Raw genomic sequence first — 22,489 nt, 5'->3', positions numbered from 1 at the left:
CTCTCCCCACAGCAGACTATGCCATCCCATCTCACTGTATGCTACCTGACAGCTTCTGTATGACGATGTCAGCCTACTTCAGGGCTGCCTTGGAATTCTCCCAGTGAAAAGTGAGGCGAGTTGTCTGAAGGGTCTCTGCTTTCCTCTGTGTTTTCCTCTGAGGGCAGCCTAACCTTTCAGCCTCTTTACCCAGAAGTCCATTCCCATTCAAAGAAAGGATCATGCACCAGAGAAATGGCTCACTCAGTAAACCACCTGCCTTGCAAGCCTTAGGACCTGAGTTCAATCCCCAGAGCTGATGTCAAAGCCAAGTGTGGTGGCCCATGCATCTGACGGCAGAGGCAGGAGGATCTCTGAAGCATAGTGGCTAACCAGTGTAGCCTAACCGGGCAGCTCCAGGCCAATGAGAGACCATCCCTCACATGAGGCAGATGGTGTTCCTAAGGATGGCACCCAAAGCTTTTCTATGATGTCCATGATGGTTCCCAGGCCTGGGCCTACTGTGTGCAGAATTAAAGGTGTGCACCCCCACACCCTGCTCCCCCCCACACACTTTTAAAGAAACAAACAGTACGAACATAAGGAGAATATATTTTGTTTTCCTTCCCTTACTCATAGAGTTATGAGTTTGCTTTGCCAAATTCAAAAAAAAAAAATGTGCCTCATATAAGGCAAGGCTTCTCACCTATGTTAAATGCTAGGCATGGAGGAAACTCTCCCGTGGTCTCACTGCGAGGATTTATGTCAGGGCTTATGGGCAGGCTGGCCTACGTCTGCAATAGCTATTCATCAGCCTAGCTTTAAGGAGGTCCCACTTATTTTGGAACCAAGACGCCTTACCTTCCTTTCTATGTCTCCTGCCTGCTCTGCTGTTTCCTTTAAGAACATGTTCTTCTCTAGTTCCAGATAGTTTTTTCTCTCTAGATAAAAGAAACATCAAAGTAAATGCAGGTAGCAGAAGAGGAAGATTGACAGTCAAAAAAGAACAAATGTCACAGGACACAGAAGAGGTCGAGGGCTGGTCACAGTGGCTCAGATGAAAGGACCTTGGGCTTGGAATTCTATTCTTCATTGTGTGATGAGCATTTTCTTTGTCTTTGTGTAATTTCCCTGCATGGCTCCCTCCTCCTCTTGGGTCTCTGCTGTGGCCAGCTGCACCCCTGTGAAAAACCCCACCCCCTCGAGCTGAAGGAACACGTCCATACGTCTATCCGTAACCTTGTATGATAGAAGGGGCTGGGGGTTCAAGTTAGAGAGACAATGATGGGTCCTCTTTCCCTTGTTGAAGTGGTAAGAAGAAATCCTTTTAAAAATGATTCCCAGTAAGCATCACATGGGGGACAGAGGAGGCTGATGTGGGAAGTTAGAGATGCTAAGCCTTCAGTTTTTATTTGTCTTTAGTTCACTGGGCCACAATGGGTCTAATCCTGTAGCTGGTTCCCACCCTGCAATCCTGTTCTCTCCTAACCCAGAGATGCTAGTACCTTGACACTGAGTAGTGGTCAAGTCAGGGTCAGGGTCGGTTTGTTTATACAAACAGAAACAGGAAGAAGTTACCTTACAGCAGGCAGGAAGGAAGGAAGCACTTACAGACCAAGGTAAGGCTGGGTTCCCTAAGCCAAGTCCACCAGAACCCTTCTACCCAGGTGACACTTTCCAGAGCAGCTTATAGTTGTAGACTTGACAAGTTGTCCTGTAGAGAATTTGGTCTCCCTTGTCTTTCAAGGAAGCTGCTTATTTTTATCTCAAAAGAAGTTGGCTTTCTGGGGCTGGTGAGATGGCTCAGTGGGTAAGAGCACCCGACTGCTCTTCCAAAGGTCCAGAGTTCAAATCCCAGCAACCACATGGTGGCTCACAACCATCTGTAACGAGATCTGGCGCCCTCTTCTGGAGTGTCTGAAGACAGCTACAGTGTACTTACATATAATAAATCTTTAAAAAAAAAAAAAAAAAGAAGTTGACTTTCTGAAGAAGAGGAAATGTGTCAATGACATCTTCCTTACTGACAATACTTTTTATTATTATAAGACTGCTCCACATGTACCCCTCCCCCCTCCCATACCTTCTGTTAAGGAATCACCCAGTCCTAGCACCGAGAGAGGGTAGGTCTCTGGTGAGACTGCCATAGGGAAACTGCACAGTTGTTTGGGGGGGCAGTTTTTCTCTCAGTGGATTCAGAGTGTACGGCTCCATGACTTCACCAGCGATGATGACAGAATTCCAGCCCTTTCCTCTACCACCCGAAGGACGGCATACCAATCATGCCAGAAGTGGGTCACCTGAAATTATCCCCAAAAGAAGAAGGACTCTTCAATTTTGTTTTGGTCTCTCCATACAAATGCTTTCATTTGCAAATGTGGCACTCATTTGCATATAAAACACTCATTTGCATATATGGGGAGCTACCGGTTTTTTCCTAGTCTAGAAGCTAAGGTAGGATGACTTGGTTCTATTCCTCAAGTGTATGGTCCATACACCGTCATCAAAAGCTCATTTTTAGATGTCTGTCCCAGGAATGTTTTGGGTCCTATAAATCCAAGGCTTGACCTCCAATTTCTCTAGAAAAGCTGAAAACTATTGTTAAATTTAAGAAGGTGCTCAATTTCTTTTCCTGTCTGAAAACGCTAACATTCCGGATCAATTCTATGGTGATCATTTTACTCACCTCAGTGCCCCTCACCCACGGAGCCTCAAAACATGTGTGGGAAATGCCAGCCTCTGATTTCATTTATAAAATCCAACCTTGACCCCAAAGCTGTGATAGCGGGAGATGCCAGACACTCAGGATTAGTTACTGAACTTCAGGAGAGCCGTCCAGTCACATAAATCCTGACTCTTAAACAACAGCCTCTTCTGGGAGTAAAGATCAAAATAGCACGCTGATGACGCAACCCCCTGAGTGAACGAAACCAGACTTCACGGTGGAGAGGAATTTTAAAGGAAACCACAGAATCTTCTGAAGCCCTTTGTCCACTTTCGAATGGTAGCTTTCAGGTTTCCCTTGGTAATCACACAAGGGTTCAGAAGTCGCTCAGGAGACATGATGACCCTCTACTACCCATCCTCTAAAGCTCTCCTAACAAGACCTAAGACAGAGACTGTCAGGAAAGGGAGAGAGGGGGAAACTGCACACAAGGATCCACCTGGAATAATGAGAATAGGAGTCTCATTCCTGGTATCTCTGGGAGACTGGTAATGGTGGGGAAGTGGAAGAAAATAAATGAGATTTCTGGAGTCATCTCAGGGTGGGTACCCCTGACTATCCCTCCACCAGTCCTGTATCCAGGGGGGGAAAAAAACCCATGAATTTGTTGGATCTTAACAACATCACACCAGTAGCTGGTATGTGCCAGAAAGAAGCTCAGGTGACTCTCGCCACCTTCCCGCCACCTGCTGCACTGAGCAACCTCTGCTTCATCTGCCTTGTGAACTAGGGATGCAAGTGTTAATTGTCAAGTCAAGACTCCTGGGGGTGTGAGGAGAGGAAGCCTCAGGTCTTGTTCTCCACCACCCTTGATAGAGGCCCCAGTTCTCCAGGGGACCATTGTAATAAACCCTTAGAAAGCCCTGTGGATGTAGGCCAGTGAAAAAAAAAACATTTTCACATTGGTGGTCCCAGAAATGCCAGAGACCTGAGGCCACCCCAGAACCTACTGTCAGTGACTCTGTGATGCCAGTTTCTCTACTTCCTCAGTGACTGAGAGATAGCAAGAGCCCAAGAAACATTTGTGCAATGTCAAGGAAATGACTGCAGCCTACAAGGGAAGATGCTGCAGCTGCAGCTGCTACTGCCGCCGCTGCCACTACCTTTATCCCAAAGCCCTGAGACTTAACCCAAAACACACAGACTCCATGAGCTCTTTAACCACCTTTAACAATGCAAACTTATGGGCTTGCCACCATCTTCTCTAAATGCTTTAATACCATAGATTTCAAATGGCAGTGTTGGAGAACATTCATGTCAAGATGTTTAAGCAGTTACTGTGTGGACTTCTGCCTTTATCTTTTCAGTAAACTGTATTGGACTTCAAAAACCCAGATGTCACTTCCATTCTCAATAGCCAAAGATGGAAGTCTTTTCCTAGTCCAAGAATTCTTGAACTTGGTGTATCAGCTTTTTGACTCAGCGTGATTTATGGTGTCATGGTGTTGTCATAGCGAAGGAACCCCTTTTGATATGTGTACTCGGGATTTGAAATTTTCAATGGCCGCACTTCTCTCCTGAAAACCCACACTCCGAATACAGCCTGAGCTGTCTCAGTTGCTTCTGCTGGCTTCTGTTCCCATCCGTAGTCGGGAGAAATTAGCAAGCATATTTAAAAGGCATTAAAGTATTTGTACTAAATAAGATCTGTATTACTATACAGTCTTTGGAAGTGAAATGACATTCAAAGAGAAAGAACTCTCTGAAGTCAGCCCCGGCTTTCAGGAGATTGTCCCGTGGAGCTTGTATAATCTTCGGTAGGCACTATTAAGTCTGAAGACAATCGAGGATATTCTCTGTTCGGAAAACTCCCGAAAAGCATCAGCTACACCGTGATGGTCATGTGGATCCCAGTGATGGGGACTCACTTACCCTAGCCATTTTGGGGAGAGAAATCACAGCTCATGTCGCACATTCTGTCCCAAGTTTAGAGTTGTTAGAAGAATGTATGATTAGGATCCTCTGAAAGAGCTCTGCATATCTGAAAGCTACGAAATCGACCAGAGCCAGGACATCCTGTGTGTCCTTGCTCTCTGATAGCAAAACTATCACCACACGAGGAGATGTCTACAAAATTTTAGACTGCTTTGCAAATTTAGATTATTGTATACAACTAAAGAAACAGATGAACCAAGAAACAGTGGCATTCCTCTCTTGGCCAGAGACCTCCTGAATATTTTTAAGATGGGCTCTCCCCATATTTCATTTTTTCATTTGGGTGGTCCCCATGTTTGCCATTCCATGGCTTGTGTATTCACTCCTGCTTAGAAGCCATTCTCCCCAGTACCCTCTTATATCCTGCTGATGAACAGACCCCACAGCACCTCTCAGAATAAAGGGAAGTATACCGGCCCTGTTAAGTCCCCTGTTCCCAACTTTCCACTTGGCTAAGCAGCTTCCTGGTGCATATTTCATCATAACAGCTACTGCACTGATACATGAACTAAGAGCAGGGTCTCTCATCTACCAGTGTTTTTGGAGTAAATCGACAGATGATTGATACATAAATCAGTAGATGACAGACAGACAGCAATAGTACCTATCATTTTTCTGAAGTGAGGAAAAGAATGTCCTTACAGTTTATACAATCATGGCTTCCAGATAAAGCTTCTCCATTATAGCTCAGTCCTATCTGGGACTTTTGATTCTCATGTGGGCATTCGTTGCTTTAGAAGACTTCCCGCTCTGTCTGGCCTGTATGAGAACATGGGAAAAAGAGGCATAGTGAGACTGGAGATGGGAGCCTCTTCAATAGCCCAGATGAGGAGACTGAGCATGCTGCTGACACAGGCTGGGACTAAAGAGACCAGTCCTGAGCATTCAGACACAGCTCTTATGTATGCACTGAGTTTGTATATCAGAGCAATGTTTGCCACAGATCTTCACACGTAGACAAGACCTTAAATTGTCAAGTAATTCAAATGGCCTCTCCATTGGAAAACCAAGCATGCGCCATTCTGTCTTTTGAGTTAAGAAGTGGCCAGGTTTCCTTTTCTTGTTCCCACTTTTCACAGTTACATCCATTGACCTCACATTCCTCATAAGATACAGGAAGTAGGGGTACATCTTATTCAGCACACCCAACATTCTGCATTTGAGTCTGTGTAGAAATGACTGTTCCCATATAATTTGAGACAAGCTAGCAATGTCTCAACCTAGGATTCTAGTATGTATCAGAAATGATGCAGAATCTGTATACCTCTAACCTCCAATTTCTCAGGACCCTATCTGCCCAGATAACTTGTCACTCTGATTCCCCTTGAGGGAGGTTGGCCATTGACCTGTTTAGACAAAGGAGTTAGTTGTGATTTTCCCTTGAATGCTAGTGAGCCCGACAGAGCAGACTGTGGCCATTTGTGCAGCCTCTGGGACTTGTTTCTCCTGTTGCATTCCTCCACGTGTTTCCTGTTTATATGACTGCATTTCCGAATGCCTGGCTCCCAGAATGAGTTGACCATTCCTCTCGGCTCTTCATGGAGAATGTGCTTGCTCTCCTTCCTTCTACCCCATGTCATTTTGTCTTTGGTTTGGTTTTTCCCACCATGGCAGAGGCCTGCCCCAAACACTGGGCACCACCCTGACTCCCCACCCTCCCCTAGTGTCTCCTTAACACTTGGCATGGTTACCTGGCAGGCAGTTCTGCACTTCCTTGGTCCTACCTTAAATGTCCTGTCTTTTATCTCCCAAGCTCACTATCTGGATAGGGTAGTTAAAGGTATGGTCTTCCTCTATTTTCCTGTTGTCTTTGTGTCTGTGTTTGTGTGTGTGAGCATAAAACAAGAAATGTGCATACAAAATGTAAATACACACCGTTAGCATGACAGTGTGTTCACGTGCTGCCACACTCCCCACTTTGTCAAAGGATCCATTACTTAATGAGAGTGGGGTTGGGGTCATGGAGTCATAGACCTAGAATGTCATTCTGTGCCCAAGTCACTTAGCTCTGTCTGTGGCATTGTGTTGTAATCCCTCTGTCATCCCTGTGCTCCCCCATACCTTTCACCCCCTCCACCCCATCTCATGTCACCCCGCCCATTCCTTATGGCCTCTGGCCCATCAGAATTCAGACACTGGGAACAAGCCTGGGTGGCCTGAGAAAGGATGAAGCTGAAGAGCAAGTAAAGACAGCATAAGTGGAGCGCCCACCGTGTGCTAGGTACCCAAGCAAGGCTCTGGGAACAACAAATAGGCTGCAGTCTTGAGGGAGTGGGTGCTCTATTGCTTGCTGCCTGTTTTTCCTTACAGAGAAGGCCTGGCTTTGGTAAGTTTGTTCTTTAAAGAGGATCCCCCAGTGACAAAGCAATTTGTAATATTTGAAACACTTGCATGGCTTAGGTGATGTCTTAAGTCTCCACAGAGACCCCATGGCTGTAAGAATGGAGGCTCAGATGGAGACTTGAAAACAAAAGAAAACAGCACTTCCAAAGGAGAAATATCATGTCATAGCTTTTAGTCCTGGGGTCTAAACATAACACCTGGCACAGTACATGTGCTCCTTGGTTAGAGACATGTATTCTGTAATCAGATCTTGAATCCCAGCTCACACATGTGATAGCCAGGGTGACCTTGGGCAGGTCACTTCACTAGTACATATTTATCTATAAAATGAACTTGGAGACAGGCCTGCCTCACAAGATCAGCTCAAGGATGCTGTGAAGCAACGACTACGGAGCACTAGCACATGGGTGAGAATGTCCCTCAGTAGGTTTAAGTTACACTGTGTTGTTACTGTGTTCTTATTCTCTCTATTCACTTAACAGACTCTGAGATAGAGTTAGCATCTGACATTGTAGGGGGAAAAGATAAATTAGCTTTGAAAGAGAGAAGAGTATTTTTCATTATGGTTTTTGTTTGGTTTTTGTAGCTGTGTTTAGACATACCAGAATAGGACATTGTATTGAATTACAGATTGTTGTGAGCCACCATGTGGTCACTGAGAATTGAACTCAGGACCTCTGGAAGAGCAGTCAGTGTTCTTAACCTCTGAGCCATCTCTCAGCCCCAGGATTTTTTTTTTTAATAAAGAAAAAGGTTTGGAGGACTATATTGCTACTTTTATTGTTGCTATGACTGACCACTGAATGGGAAGCAATCTAAGGGGGAAACGAGTTTATTTCAGCGAATGATTTGAGCAGATGCTACCTGTTGTGGTGGGAGTGTGGCAGTAGGAGCATGAGGCAGCTAACCACATTACATCAGCAGTCAGGAAGTAGAGAGCAGACAGGAAGTAGAGCCAGGCTCCAAAAACCAATGATCTACTTTCCTCCAATGAGCTTTCACCTCCAAAAGGTCCCACCACCTTCCCCAACAGCTGGGTAACACATGTTCAAACATATGAGTCTATGGGGGACACTTCACGTTCAAACAATGGGCCAATAACGGACTTAATGTTTCTCAGCTGAGTCAACCTTGCCAATGTAAGGAATGCAGTACTAGGACCCATCTAAATGGGTACCAAGCAAGGTTCCTTGACTGTAATACACTGGCCTTTGCTGAGAATAAAATCATACCAGCAGGGAGTATATATATCTCAGCATCCTCCTGGGACTCAATACACTGTCACCATCCAAATGTAGACTTCATAATGGGATTATTATTCAGTGGGCTACTCCCTACTGAGTGACATATTTTTACAGCCATGAGTCTTGAGAACTGTTAATTTTTTTTTTCAAAGGAAACAGATTTAATGCTGCTAATTTGGTTGAAAGGGGAAGCTGACATTGAGGGAGCTTGGTGGCTAGTCCAGGTAATAGTTCTGGGATGCAGTGAAGTCAGTACTTAAGAGCTTCTTTCTGATAGCTCACACCCCTTCTCAAACCACCTGCTCTGATCTTTAGTCCAGAAAATAATGCCATTAGACCTTTATCTGGCTTAGGTCAGTGAATCAGAACTTGCTTTAAAAGACAAGTATTTCTTGGCAAAATCTGAGAAAGAACCAAACCCCACTGGACTAATCTTCTAGGGTAATGGGCACTGATTCTGATTCTCAGATCCACTTCAGAGACCTGCGAGAGCCTGCTTGAGACTCGGCAGAGCAGAGCCTGTATTTTGCAGTTCAATGAGAAGCCTGCTTTTGTTCACTTTCCAATTGCATTGGTTCAGCGTAAGTAAACACTGTTCAGTGGCCTGGCCTCCTAAGCTGCCAGGAACTGTCCACGTTCCACAGCAGAAATGGCTCTCTTTGCAAAGTGTCTACATTCTCTTGCTTCCAACGAGTACCATAAGGCTAATCACTTAGGAAGGAGATCTGACCAAACTAGGAGGGGGCTTGCAGATGGTGGAATTTGACTTGGGCTCGAAGAGAGCTACTGAAGGTTTAAAGAGCAGGACAGCAGACATTTGTGATTTGGAAGGCTCCCAATAGGCCATTTGTTAAAAAGGAATTGGGGAAGAATATCAGGAACAATAAAGTCAGACGAGTGACATCGTCTAGGTGAGAAAAGATGCTGAGTGTAAATGCAGAGATGTAAAGAGAGAGGATGAGACACAGGGAGAAGGACGTTTGGTAGGTAGGAGGTGCGCTGCATAGCCGCTTGCTACTCTGCAAGATGCTGAACGCTCCTGGCCAGACCTGATGTTGGCAAGAGGGATATTGAGATGAAGTGGTCCCTTGTCACTTAAAGGGCACTGTTTCTTTTGAAAAGCTTAGCCTTTCTCTAAATCTTAAACCTACATTATTTTGGCTCCAGCAAATGCCTGGTGTGAGTCCTTCCATAGGGGATTGTTAATGTCGCCCAGGCGCTCTGAATTATTGATGAGTTTCAGGGTTTGTGGAATTAATGAGCTGCTGCCATGGGGAAGGATGGGCAGATTGCTTTAAGAAAGTCAGCAAGTCACCCTGGAGGAGGCTTCCTCCTGCTGGCTAACGGGGTGTGATGGGCACCACAAGCCAGATGTAGAGTCAGAGTGAACCTTACTCTACTCACAGGCGCTCCGAGGACCCCTCTGAAACCAAAGAGACAGCAAAGGGTGGAAGGTCCTTGGTCTGAAGTGACTGACCGTGGATAAAGTGTCCCTGGGGTCCCCTCCCCTGGGCACCTCTGAGCAGCACAGAGTGTGTGTAGTAGGCAGCCAGAGGAATTCATAAGAACCCAAGAGAGGTGTTGTAGAAGAGACAGGCTATAATAGCAATATTGGGGGTGGGGGGTAGGTGGGTTCCAAGGCCAAGATGGAAAATGCTCTACAAAAATCAAATGAGCAATTCTCTTTAGTAAGGTTATTAATTCTCAGTGTGAAGAATTGAACCGTTTTCTAACTTGCATGGCAGGTATCATTGCCATCACTGTCTTGAAGCATCTACCAGAATCACATAGCCCACAGACCACATCCTCATCACACGGTTTTGTACGTAAAGCTTTATTAGAACGCACTGTGCTCGTAACTCAGCCGCATGCCCCTGCTTTGGCACTACGGTGGCATAACCCTGTGACCATGGCAAATTCCTAACAGCTCACAAGCTGAAATATTTGGGCCTTTGCACAACAAATTTTGTGGGGTTTGATCTAGATAACTGCCTCCATTTTCTACTTGGTCTTTCTATGAGCCCTACTTGTGGTCATGACAGCAACCTAGGGAAGTGTGCACCATACGTACCGACTTCCCAATAGAGAAGGTGACGTAAGTGGAGAATTCTGCCACTGCTTCCCAGTTTGTGCATCTTATATGCCTTACCTATCAGGCTGAGTTCCCTAATGCCCCTGTGCTATAAGTAAGAATACAGGGTTCTAAAAAGTTCATGACATGACTGGACCCCATGTCCACTGAGTCATGGAGCCGGCCTTTGGTGCGCCTCCTAAGCTTGTACTCTCACAAATAAAAGGTCCTTTCTGCATCTTATGAAATGCTGTATCTTATGAAAAAATAAAAGAATCTCTCAATCTCTTTAAAGCTTCACACCCTTCTTCTAAAATGAACCATGATATGAGTGGTTTAATTTAACACAGTCCCTGGCCAGATGAACAAAAATTTAACTGAGACTAATTAAAGGACAGGAGAGTTTTGCCTGCTGAGACCACCCAAGGTACTGATCATGGTGGCTTAGTCAGAGCACAAGGGGAGTCATCTACATGTCACCCATTGCTCCTGGCGCCCATTTTTTTTTTTTTCAGTTTTTTTGATAAGTTTTGAAGATGGCCATTCTGGTAGCCTCCCCCACCTGCTCTCTATGTACTACCAAACTTTCTGTGGTCACCACTGAGTTCTAAGGACACAGTCAACCAGTGTGTCTTCCTTTGAGAGGAAAGGGCTGTGGCTGTATTGACTTGTTGGCAACTCCATTGACCAGCTCGAGGAGAAATAAATATTTGTTTTCTGTTGGAATAAGAGTCAACTAACAAAAGCCCTTGAGCCATAATGGTCTTTAATCTTTGTGTGCTGATTTTAATATGTATTGCTAAAAGTCCTTGAAACACCAGTCTCGGGTTCCTATTGATCAGCTGCTCCATGAGTGTCTATGTGTGCCAGGCCTGGCGGTAGACAGCCACGTTCATCTTTGTTGTCCCTTTTAAAAAATAACAAGTCACAGATATGGGTAGCTCTGCTGACAGAGTGCTTAGCTGGCGCACATGAACCCCATAACCCTCACTACATAAAGTGGACATGCCAGCACAGCCCTGTGATCTCAGCACTTGGGAGGCAGAGTTAGGAAGATCAGAAGATGAAGGACATCCTCAACTGTACAGCAAGAATGCAGTTAATGTGAGCTACGTGAGACCCTGCCTTAAAAAAAAAAAAAAAAAAGAGTGAATGAAAGGAAAGGAAAAACAACCCCCATAAGAGGTGACAGGTTCATTTTGCCTGGTTTCACAGTAGAATATTCAGTTTACAGCCAAATTTATAGGTGTTTGCTGTTCATCATAGTAAAATAAGCTAAGTGTTCTAGGGAAAAAAGTTGTTTCACACTCAAACCTTCCCTGGAGACCAGGCTGGAGCCCAGAAGAGAAGGAAGCCAGGGGTGGCATAGTTTGGTAGCTATGGAACTCATAAAAGAGGGTTGGCTGTTAGGAAAGTAAGGGCTCAAGCGAAGGAATAGAAAGGAAAGGAGTTTGAATGAAAAACAGAAGCTAAAGTGAACTGTGAAACAGAAAATTTCTTAACCGTAAATGTCTTCCCTTTTTAGTGAGTGTGTGTGTGTGTGTGTGTGTGTGTGTGTGTGTGTGTGTGTACACGTTTGCGCACACACATGCACCAAAGCATGCAGGACTTGTACATACCATGACACACACAGGTGGGGGGGGTCAGAGGACAATTTTTTTAATATTTTTTATTAGGTTTTTTTCCTCATTTACATTTCCAATGCTATCCCAAAAGTCCCCCATCCCCTCCCCCCCACTCCCCTACCCACCCACTCCCACTTTTTGGCCCTGGCGTTCCCCTGTACTGGGGCATATAAAGTTTGCAAGTCCAATGGGCCTCTCTTTCCAGTGATGGCCGACTAGGCCATCTTTTGATACATTTGCAGCTAGAGTCAAGAGCTCCGGGGTACTGGTTAGTTCATAATGTTGTCAGAGGACAATTTTTAAGAATCAGTTTTTTCTTTGTACCCTAGGTTACTGAGGTCAAACTCAGGTCATGAGTCTTGCACAATAGTTTTTACCTTTGACCTTCTGCCTTTTACCTTTGTACCACAAACTCCACAGGGCTTGAAAAGGTAGTAATCAAAACTGTGTGAGTCTACTTGACGAGCACTAAGACGTAGCCTCCTTCCTGTACGGTCCTAGCATTGTCCTGTCCTTCCTGATGAGGTCATCTGTGTCTTCTCGGATGGCCATGGCTGTTCCTAGCCCCCTCATCCAGGCACTTTGTTATCCTTTGGTAGTGTGCCTGCTCCTCAAGAGTGCAGCTTGGTATCACTTACCTCTACGCCTATAGCTAGCCCAGAGAAGGTGCTTAGCATGGGACAGGTAGGTAGCAGTTTGCAAACAGGGCAGCCTGTGTGGACCTGCCTTTGTACTTGAGACCAGCAGGATTTTGCCAAAGTTGTGGCAGTCCCCTGAGCTCCTCTTACATAGAACCCCTTTCAAAGTATAATATAAATGCAATGGTAATAGAAGGCCCAAGCCCTTTTCTCAAAACCAAGACAGTTGTCTAGAAGAAATTAAGGCCAAATAATTGAAAAGTTTGAGGTCCACTAAAGTTGTTGACCTAGTAGTTGCAAGAACTGGAAAAAGAAAGAAAGAAAGAAAGAAAGAAAGAAAGAAAGAAAGAAAGAAAGAAAGAAAGAAAGAAAGAAAGAAAGAAAGAAAGAAAGAAAAGCCCAAGTACGATGGCACACACCTTTAATCCCAGCATCCAGGAGGCAGAGGCTGGAGAATCTCTGTGAGTTGTGGGCCAAGAGTCAAGGTGACCAACCACGGGAGAATGAGCCAGTCTCAAGGATGGATGGAGGACATCCCTGGTCAGATTTTAGCAGGCTTGATCCATTAACCGCAGCTCCAAAATGCTGGTCACTTGTGGTGTTCTAGACCTGCCTCGACTACTTCTGACCATACCCTCAGTAAGTCAGTCTCCTTATTCCTGAGTCTTTTGTTGCCTTCTCTGTAAAGTGAAGATTCTTCATGATACCTGCCCCCCCCCCAGGCTGTTGAGATTGATAGACTTGAAAGCATCATACAGACAAGCAGGTCCAGCATGAGTGCAAAGGGTAGCAGTTACTGTCGGGTACCGGTCTTTGACTCTCTGCTTTGTCTTGCAGAGGGCTGTCCTGGTTTGTGCAATGGAAATGGCAGATGTACCCTGGACCTGAATGGGTGGCACTGTGTCTGCCAGCTGGGCTGGCGAGGGACTGGCTGCGACACATCCATGGAAACGGGCTGTGGAGACGGCAAGGACAACGACGGAGGTAGGGCTCTGGCACCCGTGGACCCTGGCCAGTTTCCCCGAGTAGGAGACAGAGGGAAAAGGGTGGACATTGCTGGGTTAGCAGGGCACCAACATCTATGTCCAGAGTGAGAGGACCTTGGGGCACCGAAGACTGCATGGGTGGCCTAAGGAATGGGTGCTCTCAGTAGTTGCTGGATTTTTGATTCAAGTGAAAGTGATTGGCATCTATTGGCAATGGAGAGCAGGTACGGAGAAGCATCCAGTTAACTCATTGGTGGCCAGATTGGTTGCCTGGGCAGGGTTTGAAGAGGCAGCCCTCCTCTGTATCCCAGACACTGTGTAGGTTCCTCCTCTAGGGGAGAAGGTTCACTTACTTTGATCAAGGGCTCTCCTTTGATTCTGGAGGTGACCCTTCTCAAAGACACCAAGGGACACTTTCCTCTCACACTCTCTCGTCCCCGTAGGAGAAAACCTGCCTCTGCTTTGCAGGTTTTTTCAAGTTTTGGGTAGTCAAAGCCCAAGAGATGGGGGGGGGGGGGTTAGTCTTACGGAATATTTGTTAATTCAGGGTGAAAACCCATGTTAATTCCAACCCTGGCTTTAACTCCCCATGCTTCCGTAGGCAAGGTACTAGGTGTCTCTGAGCCTTATTCTCCTCAATTATGAAATAAGGTAGTTTGTCCATGAAAGTTAATCAAGTCTTTATCTCAGGCATAAAATTAGCTTTCAGTTTTCTACTGTGTAAACTTGCATTACAACAACCATAGTAAATTCCACACTCCCATCTAGAAGACTCTGGTTCTACCAACCTCAGGGAGTTCCTGGAAAAATAAAAAAAGACAGATAGATATGTTAGAAATTGGTGAGCTAGAAACTCAGCATCATACTTTTTGGAAATTTCCTACTTAGAATGTTCCCACAGTCTCAAACCCTATCACGGTCAAAGGTCAAGTGTGTAATATTGTAATATTGTAGAATAATATTGTAATATTGGCTTCCGAATCCCAGAACAGCTGCTTTATAGCATTGATGTTTAGCTGAGCTACCCTACAGTCATTCTGCCCACTGCCGAAATCCAGAAGTCAGCCACCCAGATAACCTCAGACGAGGACTATGAGAATAATCATGAACAAGGTACCCTTGTGGTTGGGCCCTGATCTCTAGGCAGAGAGGCGTGTCCTCCTGAAATCCCACAGTGTTGGCATGGCCCTTAATCATGCTGGAACTTGGCATGTCTCATCTGCCCAAATGTGATGAGTCTCTTGTGGATGACCAGGCACAGAAACTCACAGGAAAGAGAAAGCCCGAAGGCTTCATGTTAATGGATTATGCTAAGTGCTGTGGCAGGATTATGTGTTAGTTGTGGGAGCAGGAAAATATTTATCAGGAAGAGGATGCTGGGGCAGGAAGGAATTTTATTGAGTGAAGGGGTCTTTTGTTCTCAAGAGATCTCACAGAAAAGGGCAGGGGGAAGAAAGCAAGGGTATGGAGCATCCTGGTCTTCAGGTGAGAGGGAGCAATCAGGCTGTCTGTGGGAAAGAGGTCAGCTTCCCTTGTCTGTATGATACCCTCAGCATCCCGCTGTGTTTTGTCTGTGCAGCTACAAGGCCGGAGATAAACAATAACATTCATGAAAAAAAAAAAAAAGAAAGAAAGAAAAGAAAAAGAGAACCCCCACCAGGAAGTCACTCCCTTCCCCAGAGTCCAGGGTCTTGGCCCAGCTTTCAAACAGCTGTGGAACATCTGGGCAGCTAAAGAACTAAATGTTTTTGTGATTTTGAGAGAACACATAGTCCCCCACATGCACACATTCAAGAGCAGGCTACAAACCAGGGCTTGCTTGTTCCTCTCCATAAAACAGAGCACCAGACTATACACCCTGGTTGCCACGCTTCAGAGACAGCCAGCCCTGAAAAAAAAGTTTTCCCAGAAAACCTGGACCCACAGTAGCCCAAGCCCCAATGTTATAGGAAATGATCTAGACCTTAGGGAAACAGAGCCTTCTCCAGCTGCTCTGAGAAGTGAGCCAGCAGAAAGAAAAAAAAAAAAAAGAAAAGAAAAAAAGAAAGAATAGCCAGAAAATCCCCAATTGCAGGAGAACATGTAGTTTTTGAAGCATATTATAGAAATGAGTTTGTACGTACTTTGTGGCAAAGCTGTACAAAAGCTGTGCTGTGAGTTTGTTCATTTGCTCCACAAATGTTCACCGAGCATCTGCACTGCATCAGGCCCTGGCTCCCAGGGCTTCGGAAATAAATCTAACAGTCTCTGCCCTTGCAAAGTGTATAATCTAGAAAGAGGAAACGGGAGGTGACTGTGATACTGTGGGCTCCTGCTGTTGTAGAAGAGCATCCAGGCATTCAGCTGATACTGTCAGATGCCTGGAAGGGAACTTAGATGCAGTGCCAGGAAGAATCCTCCCCCCATAGGTCATCATGCCTGGAAATACAGCCATCTTGGGAGGACATGTCTTTGGCATTCGGTTCTCAAATGTGAAGAGAGAGAGGTCTTACCTTACTTTGGAATCCTCTAAGTTTATAAGTTCAGTGGGCTTTCTATCCATTGGGAGAGTTCAGAGGTTCAGAGCGTCCCTACTTTGTAAGGTAGCATGGATAAAAATAAACTACAGGACCAGAAGGGGCCCAAGATTATCCTCATTGGCCTTTTAATCTCTTAGCCTTGCCCAAGCAGAGACAATCAGATTAGAAGAAATTGTTGTCCAAATGACTACATCTAATGGAAACAAAATGAAATAGTCACCTTCATGTCAGCTGAGGCAGGGGACTCAGCATAATGCCATAAAGTAGTTCAGGGTAGAAGGGGAAAGGGCAAGAGGCCCACTGAGTCCTTGAAATGACTCAGGGCTTGAAGGAGAAATTAGCAGAGCTTAATGTTGAATCTAGACTAGAGGGAACTTTATCTCCCTCCTTCTCCTCCCCTGCATGAAATTGACAAGGAGTTGGGAACCCAGATGTGTGACCTCATTTATTTCATTAGAGTCACACAGAAAGCCAATAGCATGGCCCACACTAGGACTCCAGACTCCAGCTAAGCTACTGCATGTGGCCTTTTACATCTAGAATGCTGCTTCTTCCCATATAGACTTCTGCTCTTCCAAAAATGTGGAGATTGTTGCCCAGAACTGAAGAGGCTTTGAAAAATTGTCTCAGAGGCTTCTAGAGCATAGAAGAACTCTAGTGTCATTTGACAGCTTGTAGCTCAATGGTGGATTTGTAGGGTGACATTGAGAGGAACATGGCATTGATGTCCCTCAGCATCTCCTGGGAGAAGGACACAAGAGCTTAGCTGCTATTCTACCCAGATCATGCCACTGGATAAAACAGTCTGCTAGTGTCTCTGAGGCCTGGCCTGACTGCATTACAGCCTTTGCTATACCCAGACCTGGCTCCCTTGTCAACCACCAAGGTCCTTCAAGCTACCTGAGAACTCCCATTTCTTCCTCCCCGCCCCCAACTTTCTAGGCTTAAAGCAATCTTTTTTTTAAATTCAACTTGAATTCCAAGGTTCATTAAGAATGCTATTCCAGTGTTTTTAATCTGTGAGACAAAAAAAATGCCCATATGGTTGAATTGGGAGAGTATTATTGGTTTGTTTTGTCTTCACGTGTGGTTGGTTGTTCTCTGAATTGAAAAGCAGAAAGCATCCTGAATATGACTAGGAAGCAGCTGGTCTCCTAAGCTTCTGTGAGGTTGCTCTGTGCCTCTTGAATGCCTCAGATTTCACCCAAGGGAGCTGGCTGCTGAGTGGGCCCAGAGGGGCAAGCACTAGGACCCTGACACTAGCTTAGCACCAGTTTCTCCGTGAGTCTCAGTTGTGGACGATGGCTACCTTCTTCATCTCTTACCCTGTGCAAATTCCTGTATGAAATGCTATCACATGCATCTTCTCAAATGACACACAGTGACCATCCATGAGAATTCGTCTCACCCCCATCTCAAAGATGGTGAAACAAACAGTAGTTCCTCCATGCAGAGTGACTGTCAACTATGGAGGTAATGCCTCCCTTGCAGGGTCACAGTGAGAACTACAGGTTTAACTTTAAAGTGCCTGTGATGAGGCAACATAACACAAAGATGAAAAGCCTGTCCCCTGGATTCAGATTCCAGGCTCTTCTTACTGTGTGACGTCCAGTGAGTTACTCAACTTGTCATTTGTGTCAGCTCTCTTCCTGATCCTTTCTGCCCGAAATCACAGGGCATTGTGTTTATCATAAAGTATATATTTATGTATAACTATTTTTCATTGAAATTTTGCCCTCTGTGAAGTTTTTTCTGTCTTCTTGCACATGGAGGTGCCATATCTTTTTCATTCTTAGTGGATTTTGACTATTTTTCCAATTTTCTTTATTAAAATCTGTCTTGCATGCTGGGTGTAGTGATTCACACCAATAATTGGGAGACTAAGGCAAGACAATCGGAAGTTTAAGGCTAGCATGGGCTACTAAGTAAGACCTGGCCTTGAGAAAGAAATGTATCCTAAACAATTACGTATTTGTGGAATAAAAAGTCTACATGTGCATCCTTTCACTGCTCCCCCCCAACACACTTGTAGGCAGAAACATTTACATACAAGGACATGGAGTCTAGGAGAAATGCAGTAAGCTATGAAGCCTCACACAGAGGATCAGCAGGAGAGCTAGACCAGGCAGGAGCTATAAAGATGCCAGAATAAAAACTCCGCTGGAATTTAAACAGTCAGATCCTTTTTGATAAGGTTTCTCTAAGCAGCTTCAATGTATAATAATCTCTTCTGAGGCTCTCGGCACCTTGAAAGACAATCATGGGTGGCGATGCCCAAATTGACAGATGCAGCCCAGGAGAAATTTCAAGAAAAGTGAGAGCAAAGCTCCCCATCTCCCCTTCTCCCCCTACCCCCCATCTCCCACTGTGAGGATGGAGCATTCACACAAAGCCCTACAATCTGGTCACCCTCCAGACTATCTCTAAACCACGTTTCTCGTGATAAGAGACAAGAAAGAAAGTGACCTTTAAAAATCTTGTGTTCCAAAGAGCAGATAAAGATTTCACAAGTCCTTTTGAAAGAAGGCACAGAATCCATTATAGCAAATGACAAAAACTTCTCTGGGATGTGTACACAGAAAGGGGGAGGGGCACACCCTTCTCTCCTTCCCCAGGGCCTCCCCCAGGGCTGCTCCCAGCTTCCTGTAGGACAGCTAGCTCTGTGACTGACCGGACTGCACAGAACAGCAAGATGAGGCTGGCTGATGCAAGCTGGCAGAAAGACAGATGGGCTCATCCCTGACTTGCAGCTACCAGTTTAAGGAGCCTGTAAGCAGCCACAGTAAAACTGCTTATCCTTAGCAATCCTAGTCTGCTTTTAAGCAGTCTCTCTCTTCCAGGATATATCCCACCCCAGGCTGGGGTGGATCCCTTCCTGGGAGATCTTCCCCATCTCCTCGGCTTCCCTTCTTCCCAGAGAGAGGGATGAACTCTTCTTGCGTGGCTCTGGCCATAGCTGCCACCCTCCATGGACCTGGCCACACTGATCTATCTGTTAGACTTGGGAGCCTCACACAGTGAGTCATGAGGTACTCAGAAAATAGCAAACCTTTCAAACCACAGAGTCTCCAAAATTACAGACTGATTTCTTCTTCCCCAGGATTTACTCTTCTGTTCCGAAGCATGGCTTCTCCTTGTCATACATGTCTTCTAAAACTTATCATCTCTGCCTAAGAAAATTGAGTTATGCAGGAGCATACACATATACAAAGGTACACACATATAAACATGGGGCCTATTTCAAAATAGGTGTCTCACTTAAATACGGTGGTAGACGAGTTGCCTGCATTTACTGCTCAGCAAACATTTGTCAAGCATACAAAGACAGGGCATCAGCATAACAGGGTACAGGCAAGCAGAATTTCTGGCCTGGTATCAGTCGCTAACCCACTGTGCACACAGTGAGCAATTCCATAATCCAGAAGTTTCTGGTACGAGTGTGGCTTATGTGGTATTTCCTTTTCAATGATACTAGTTTGAAAGCTCCTTGAGAGCTCTAGTACCTTAACTTTCATAAGTGTCACCATAGCTGGCTTTATCCATCTCACTCCTCTGAGGCCACTCTGTACCCAGAATCCTGCCTGGAATGTATGCAGAGGAAGAGATGAGGGCTCCATCAAATGGCAACTGGTTGCCAGGATACCAGGATGCCAGCTAACGGGAAGTCCCTGTCAGAAGCCACTAGTAACTGTCTTTGGCTGAGTCCTTACATAGGAGCTTCTCACTGCCCACCCCTGTACCCCCATTTCATGGCATCTCTGTGAAGTAAGTTTCACATTGATTCATTTAACAGGTGAAAGTAAAAGCTTGGAGCTTTTGCTGGACATTTATTTCCAGCAAAATCCCCAAGTAGGTCATCATAGCACCCTATTGACCACAAGATACAACAATTTCCTTTTAAAACTCAGCAAAGGAGAAAGTGGGGGGACAAGGGTGCCCTGAAACTCAGAAATAAAATGAAACTGAAAGCCAGGGCAACAGGCACAGAAGCTATGACACACTCATGGTGACAGGGTATGTTCACAGTAGGACACTACTGCTGACACCACACAGAAAACTGAAGAGCCGAGAGGCTCGATTTAAAGTATGTGCCTGCTGGAGCAAAGGGCATGGCATGGAGTCTTTTCTCAGTCTCAAAGCCAGAGGACAGAAGAGCCATCAGTGAGAGACAGTGCTTACACCACAAAGGTCCTGGTCTGATCTTGCATGCCAGAGTACTGATGCCAAGCTAAGAACCCCACCTAAGAAGTCATCCTAGGTGAGTGGCACCCTGGCACGGCAGGCAGAAGTCACCAGAAACTATGCTAGGGGAGGTCAGGAGGTGGCTGACCACAGGCTGAGGTTAACAGCTATGGCATACAAGACGATTACCACTCCCAAGAACTTAATCCAACAGCAAGTATACCATAAATAAGCTTTTATATGACTACAGATATAAACTGATACATAAAAAAAAAAACCTAAGGATGGAACAATCCACCATCAGGGAAGGAAAAAGAGGGGGCCCTGTTTAAAAAGGCCCAGAGAGACCATCTGCAAATCTCAAAGTATTGTCACTTAAATTAATGACCCAAGGGACAAATTAAATAGCAGACCAGACACAAATGAAGGAAAAAAATAAGTGAAGTAGAATAGAAGTCTGAGGAAATATATCAGAATGGGACACAAATAAAAAAGGCAGAAATGAAAGGGTTGAGAGGCATGAAATAGGAGACAGCCCCTTAAGCTTTTATGAGTACCCTGAAGAAAGGGCTAAAGAGAAATAAAGGAACATTCCCAGTTTATAGGAGAATTTTCCAGAACTCATGTAAGGCACAATCTTAAAATGCCTAAGTTATGATGCATGGCTTTCTATAGAGCATGCATGCTGTATCCCAGGCTAGAGACAGATTGTCCGTCTACAGCTTTTCTAGACAATCTGTTTTGTTGTCATAAGACACCCAAAAGGAAGCCTCACACCTAGCAGCAGGGCAGATTCGTGAGTCTAAAGAATGAAGCAGCTTTCTTTGTCTGTCATTATGCATAGCTAAAGGTCTGGAGCCTGAGGTTTGGAGACAGTAAGCAGCTTGTACAGGGTCACACAATTCAAAGGTGGATAGGGTGTGGCCATCTGGCTGGAGAGAAATCACCTTAAGTGCCACTGAGCATCACACATTAGGGCATTCTGTGTCCCTGTCCTCCACTTAGAAAACTAGTTCTTGACAGGATGACTCCAAGAAAATTTAATACATCTGAAAGAACTGAGTTCAAATCCTTCCTCGGCTTCTTTACAGAATACCTCTATGAGTGCTCTATGAGTAGTCACCAAGTCAACTTTACCACTTCTGACCTGCGGTTCCTTCCCTGTGAAGTGACAGTGATGACAGTGGCCACCTCTCAGAATAAGTAGTAGCCAAGGTCATCATTGCTCATCAGAAAGTGTTTACCACAGTGCCCAGCCTGGCATCACTGTCATTTGTCAGCTTCATCAACCTGGTGCAGATGAGAACCACCCTCTCATTCCTGGTTCACCTTCTCCACAAATGTAGAGTAGACACCCCGACAGGAAACAGTCCCTCCCAGGTGCCACGAAGGAAGCAGTGTTTATAAAAAGGTAAAAGTCTGGCTTCCAGGGACTACTTTGGTGGTAAACAAGAGCAGGAAGGAGCTAATAAAATTTCAAATTAGCCATGACTTTTCACGGCCCTTCAATTGTGCTAGCTGATTTAATGGTCAACGTCCCCGCTCGCTGGGATTGAATAATGGAGCGTCTCGGCAGAGTTATGGATGCAGCAGCTGAAGCTGCCATGCTAACATCAATAGCAGAATGCAAATCACCCTCTGCTGGGGCTGTAATTATGTGTTTAAGCAACGTCTGATGGGGGCAGCAGGGAAGTGTGGGACGAGACCTGCTGACTCAGGAAAGGGTGGGTGCTTTGCTAGGCAGTGCTACCTGCAAGGGAGAAGACAAGCCACCCAAAATAATACGGAGATGAGAAACACAGGTGGCTCTGCCAGGTAAACACCCATCCCACCCCACCCCGCCACCATTTAGTGAACCATGTTCTAGGTTCAGGGTCAGAAAGGGAAACTATCCCTTATTAACACCCACTGTATATCCCATACCATGTTGGATTTGGGGATCTATGCTATACAGTTTACTGTGGGATGGAAACTTACATGACACTCTTATTAGGCTCATAAGAAACATAGGAAACTGGTCAAGTAAAGTGGTTCCATGGGTGAAGGGACTTGTCACCAAGCCTAACAACCTGAGCTTCATCCTTAGGACTAGCAGGGTAGAAGGGGAGAACTCACATGGACTGTCTCCTTATGCACAGTATGGTATATGCTTACACACAAACACACACACAAACACAAACATATACCACACACACACTGAAGAATGTGTAGGGGTTTTTTGTTTGTTTGTTTGTTTGTTTTT

General features: G+C 45.3%; 1 protein-coding gene across 2 annotated transcripts in view; it reads left to right on the top strand.

Moving 5' to 3' along the window:
- Positions 1-22,489, top strand: part of Tenm4 (teneurin transmembrane protein 4) — a 703,400-nt gene that overhangs the window by 591,250 nt on the left and 89,661 nt on the right. For both annotated transcript variants that reach the window (XM_029479435.2, XM_085841517.1), the window contains 2 exons: positions 6,393-6,419; positions 13,398-13,544. In XM_029479435.2, the coding sequence (XP_029335295.1) occupies positions 6,393-6,419; positions 13,398-13,544 (174 nt within the window). The remainder of the gene's footprint in view (positions 1-6,392; positions 6,420-13,397; positions 13,545-22,489) is intronic.

The sequence above is a fragment of the Mus caroli genome, unplaced genomic scaffold (assembly GCF_978045245.1).
Source record: "Mus caroli unplaced genomic scaffold, Mus_caroli_1 scaffold_8, whole genome shotgun sequence".
Taxonomy (NCBI): Eukaryota; Metazoa; Chordata; class Mammalia; order Rodentia; family Muridae; genus Mus; species Mus caroli.
Note: the sequence above shows the minus strand (reverse complement) of the source record. Positions and strands in the feature narration are given on the sequence as shown.